Below are 5707 nucleotides of genomic sequence, written 5' to 3' on the forward strand. Positions count from 1 at the left end.
TTTACAGTTGTGGTGAACAGAAAAGCATCTCAGAATGCACAACACCTCTAACCTTGAGGTGGATGGGCTACAACAGCAGAAGACCATCACGTCAGGTTCAACTCCTGTCAGTCAAGAACAGAAATCTCAGGCTGCAGTGGGCACAGGCTCACCAAAACTGGAGGGCTGAAGACAGGAAAGATGTAGATTTCGTGGATGTCTTCTGAGGCACACAGACGGTAGGGTCAGAATTTAGCATCACCATCATGAATCCATGGAGCCAACCGGCCTTGTGTCAACAGTCCAGGGTGGTGGTGGTGGTGTAATGGTGTTTTCTTGGCACGCTTAAGGCCCCTTAACACCAAGCAGTCATTGTTTGAATCTGAGTATTGTTGCTGACCATGTGCGTTCCTTTATAGCCCCAATTTACCTATTTAATGGACACTTCCATACAACAATGCACCATGTCACAAAGCAAAAGTCACCTCAAGCTGGTTTCATGAACATGACAGTGAATTCAGTGAACCTCAGTGACCTCTCCAGTCACCAGATCTGAATCCAGCAGAACACCTTTGGGATGTGACAGAACAGGAGATTTGCAGCATGAATGTGCAGCTGACAAATCTGCAGAGATGATGTGATGCAATCATGTCAACATGGAGCAGAAAATCTCATAGGAATGTTTCCATCATGTTGTGGAATCCATGACACAAGGAGCTGAGGCTGTAGAGGGAGGCCATACCCAGTGTTAGTGTGTTGTTCCTAATAAAGTGCTCACCGAGTGTATGTTTTATCGTTACCTATAGACGCTGCGTAGCTGAAGCTGGTCGGATTACTGAAGTGCAAGCGCGTAAATAAAGCTTGACTACACTCATCTTTGCTGTGGGTAATTTCAAAGCATATTTAAATCCAAGCAGCTACAGAGCATTATTGTCCACCTTCTCCCCAACTTATACTTTGACACTGGACTATTAATCATTGTAAGTAGCATAAATGAAGCACCCTCCTTTCTGCGACAGCACTGCTACAACAATGCAGTTTTTTTTCCAGTGCTCCCATATCTCAACAAATTCAGCAGAGGGAGCATAAAGACATGAGGCGTCTTGTATGAATTTAATTAGATGAGCTGACTTCATCTTTTCTCTGCATTCTGAGTGTCTCATCACCGCTGAGCTCCTCTCTTGGTCTGCTTTAAGAAAACTTGCCAGGACCCACAGACAAGTCAGTCTGTTCGGCCTTATGCCTGAAATTAAGTGCGATCTACCCAAAGCTGTAAGCAGGGTATCATGCATGATAGAAGATAAGGTTTGAATTTTCTTGAATTTTAAGCAACCAGCTGATTCTGCATTTGTTCCTCATCACTATTCAGCTCCTCAGCCACACTTCTGCTATCTGAGATGGAAGAAAGCTAAACTGGCGACTTAATTATACGCCCTGTAATCTGAGGACACAAACTCACTGGATTTCAGTAAGTAGACACACAGCTTATTGACTATAAATAGGCTGAGCTGTAGCTTACTGGCTCAGTGAACACTATAAAATATCAGCAATATGCATTTTGTGCTCATGCTGGTGGGTGACAGTCATAATACAAAGGTTCTGCAACAGCAGGGCTTGAGCAGGGTGTGTGTGAGTACATGTGTGTGAGTTTGCTTCCTTTCAGCAGAATAACATGTTCATCCAAAGCCTTACTTTTAACCCTTTATACTGTATGTTATTTGTAAGTGCTCAAGCCATGAGAGCACATAATTTCCCTGCATTACTACTACTGAATAAATCCAATGTTCACCTTAAGAATAAAATAAAAATAAAAAAAATAAAAAAAATACCATGGTGTATGCTTCCATCTAGTGGTCAATGTGTTACAACAGCCTTATGTTGAAATGCCTGCTGGCATACTAGGTTTAATTACAGTATATCTGGCAGGCTCCAGTGTTACACAACACAGACTTAGCAGAAACAGAACACAGATGTATCCTCTTCTTAAACACAAGTTATGTGGGCAGGGTGTTATTTCGTGTGTTATTAATGGTTATTAGGACTTCATTAAAGAGCTATTCTGCACTGTTAATATCAAAATGCAACCATTTTGTGAATGCAGTTGAATGTCACTATAAATGCACTTGTGCCACTTGTCAAAAATGTATTTCAGTCCTTGAAGACAGTACAATGATTATAAATGGAGCTAATGATGTAAACAATAGCTGTTTTAAAAGCACAAATGGCATGTTGCTGAAGGAGTTTGGCAACAATTTGTATACTAAGTGCTTTGCCCAAAATGTCTTATTGTATTTTTCCATGATGCACACTGCAGAGCCTGATAGACCACTATTTATGGAAGGAGGCCATGAGCCATGAGTATATTGTACTGTACCTGTGTCACAGATACAACCAGTATTTATCCTGTAACAGCATCTTGTTGATATCCTGTCACAGAAAGGCTGGGAGAGACTGCTGTAGCAATTAACTGATTCATTTGTCTTGCCTAATTTCACTAACTCTAATACTAATCATACTAATGCTAATTCTTAATAATGTAGAACAAAACACAGAAAATGTCTTGGCTGTTTTTCAGTTAACTGCATCTTTTGTGAGTTAATTAAATGCATCTCGATGAACCATGTGATCAAAGCCAATGATGATGCACCCAATTAAATAGAAACTGGTGTGTTAATCAAGGAAATGTTGATTATTCAGTGATTCAGTATTTTTTTTGTGATAAACATCACAAAAGAAGCCAATCGTTATACTGTCCTTCCATCAAAAGCTATATGGATTGAAATGTTTTATGGTGTTTAACTGGAAGGTTAAACTGGTTTCAGCAGCATGGGTGAAATTATATTTACAGAAAAGTATTTGCCGTGGTAGTTTTTTTAGAGTTTAACCACATTTCTACCCTGACAAACTGAATGAAACCCAAATTATCAAAATACACAGAGAAATTGCTTGAAAAAGTTGATTTACTGACAATTCCTCATCCACTCTACCATATCAAGGATTCAGTAAATTGTATATAAATGTGATGCCTTTAAAAGAAAAAAAAAGAAAAAAAAAAGATGCTAACTTATTACTTAAAGGATAAACACTTGCCTTTCAAAACTCCCACAACACAAGTACAAATCATGTGAAAATTTTACACAAACCAACATACAAAGCAACTCAAGCAAGCATGAACTAAAAAGATACACTTTATTTGAAACCAGCAGGGGACATTTTTGTACAAAAATACACAACTGTTACGTAGATGCTTTGTGTCAAGAATTGTTCATCTTTCTCTTGCTGCTTACACCACTGATGCTCCTCTGCATGCAGCACCAGCATGGGACAACCGCTAACTTGATCAGACATAATTTCACCGAGTAAAATAACAAATCCAACAAGCAATGTCATTTGCCATAGGGAAGAATGTAGGATCCTAGATTCTTGAGTCTAGACAAAGATGACAGATCCATTCTCATAAATATCAGGAAGAATGCTGAACATGGGATGTTCTTGAAACACTGAGTTGAATTCCGAATTCATTCTTTACTTGGACTTTGTGCTACTTTTCCCAGCTTCATCCGCTTTTTTCTGCTTCTGTTGCATTATCTCGGCATCCCTTGAGGAGATTTCAAGAGAGAATACAAGTTGTTAGGGCAGACTTCACTGTATCATACACCTGTGCAAAGCGCACCAGTAACATCAGTAATTATGTAAGTGGAGTAGATTGTTAAGCAAAAATAACTTTACCAAAAAATAGTGTGGGGTGGGTTTTTGCAGCACTGAAAATACCAGCAACTCTCATTGTGAGGTTTGAGAATTTCTTTTATTTTTTTAAATTGCAAAAAACTACACAACTGCATGATCAGCAGAGAGTGAAATAGTCCAGGGCCCTCCGTTTACGTCGTGACAAAACACGCTTTGGTTACAGAGCTGCAAAAATCCATTACTCAAGTTTGTGAGCACCCCACTTCTTCAATCTCACGCAGACCGCTGCTTACCTCTGCTTCCTTGCAGCAGCAGACAGCCCGTCGTCGCCCCTCTTCCCTTTACCACTTTCATTCTGCTTTTTGGCATTCTTCTGGCGTGCAAGCTCACGTTGGTTTCCTCCTGCATGTCAGACAAAGGGGGGGAAATAACAGTGTGGCTGAACAAACTGAGTGAGTGCATAATGAGCAACACATCAAATATGTGAGCTAAACCCTTAAAAACACCTATATTAATACATAATACAGAAGAGCAAGGGACATCAACCACTGACAGACAAGTGTCTACAAGCCATGATGTAAAATGACAAATGGTCTGTTGATAATAAGTACGACTGCTTAATTGCAAAGGTAACGCTGATTCAAAACATGCGAGCAGCCGACGTGGCAGGGAGGCGCTCCAGAGCAGCTTCATGCCCAGAACAACAGCACAGGGGGCAGCAGAGCATCTTCCACCATGGTTTGTCGCACCAGTCAGGTAAAAATCAACGAAGGCAGAGACACATTTGAAGACATAAAAACAATCACTGGTGATCAGTTTGACATCCTGTATGCTACAAGCAGAGTTAAAACCCAAACAATCGTGTTGTTTCTGCAAACTACGGCTTTACAGTAGGCCGAGGCTCGGACTAACAACTGGACAAGTAACGACCCATCGATGTTGACAAACGTACAATACTCACATAATGCAACACAGCTACGTGACGAACACATCACAGCACAAGCCCATCTACTCCACCTAAACATACGAATTCAGCATAGCTGGTGGTGTATGTGTGTGTTTTACTAACCAAGGCGTGAATTCTAGTAAAATAACGTTACGTCTATTTCAGCAAATAGACGGAACCCGGATCGGCTGTGGCCGTGGCTAACGAACGGCAGAAACAACGAGCACAGACTACATGCAATCGAATAAAGTACATGAATGCCTTACAGTCAAAATATATGTCGATACCCACTGGTCATTTTAGTAATCGACGCTTCCTTCACCCGAAATCCAGATAAGCTCAGCCACAGGGCCGCTCGCTCCCTTCTCGTCGCTTCAGTCGCTGTTGCTGCTTTGGTTGCGCCCTGGTTGCGCCTTACTGTGGCTGCCTAATGTGCGCGAGACTTCCGCGCGAGAACCAGAACATTCCGTCTACACAGGTTCCACTGCGCATGTGCTAGAGCCATCAATCATCAATTGAAGATGATAAATGATAAAGATAAATTAATTATTCGAGAGCAATAACAAAGAGCAGGTTAGGTCAGTTGAATACGTTACCTAAAAAAAGTCAGTGCTAAACTAATTAATTACATTGAAAATCATGGACTACTACTATAATTATAATAAGAAGAACATTATTATTATTATTATTATTATTATTAATATTATTATTATTATTATCAGTGTATGGCTTCAAGTTTCCACATCACAGTTGTATAAGTTATATTGAACCAGGACTGGCCTCCTAGTTGTGATATTACATATGAATACACCTTAAACTCAGATCACAGAGCTGATGCATCCGACCTTCAGCAGAAGAATTTCCTGCGTCAAACTCTAAGCATATATCATTCTGTACACTGAAAGTCAAACATCCAGGAGAAGTAACTATGACTAAAACATATTTGCGAGTGGAGGGAGACAAATAAAATAATAAATAATAAAATAATAAAAATATTATGCTGTAGAATGGTCGAACCCTCCTTCACCATCCTGGCCAACACCAGGAAGGGGGACACATAGGCTACAGAGGGGCCCACATGTCTTTGTACACAGC

At 40.4% G+C, this 5707-nt stretch overlaps 1 protein-coding gene across 1 annotated transcript; it reads right to left on the minus strand.

Moving 5' to 3' along the window:
* Positions 1–3149: 3149 nt before the first annotated feature.
* On the minus strand, positions 3150–5032 carry serf2 (small EDRK-rich factor 2). The gene is made up of 3 exons (XM_022743120.1): positions 4904–5032; positions 3960–4068; positions 3150–3577 (listed from the first exon to the last, which is right to left on the minus strand). Exons 1-3 carry the CDS (start codon positions 4908–4910, stop codon positions 3505–3507), a joined length of 189 nt encoding a protein of 62 aa, XP_022598841.1. The 5' UTR covers positions 4911–5032; the 3' UTR covers positions 3150–3504.
* Positions 5033–5707: the final 675 nt, after the last annotated feature.

The sequence above is a fragment of the Seriola dumerili genome, unplaced genomic scaffold, assembly GCF_002260705.1.
Source record: "Seriola dumerili isolate Sdu_G_001 unplaced genomic scaffold, Sdu_1.0 BDQW01000003.1, whole genome shotgun sequence".
In the NCBI taxonomy this organism is placed as follows: Eukaryota; Metazoa; Chordata; class Actinopteri; order Carangiformes; family Carangidae; genus Seriola; species Seriola dumerili.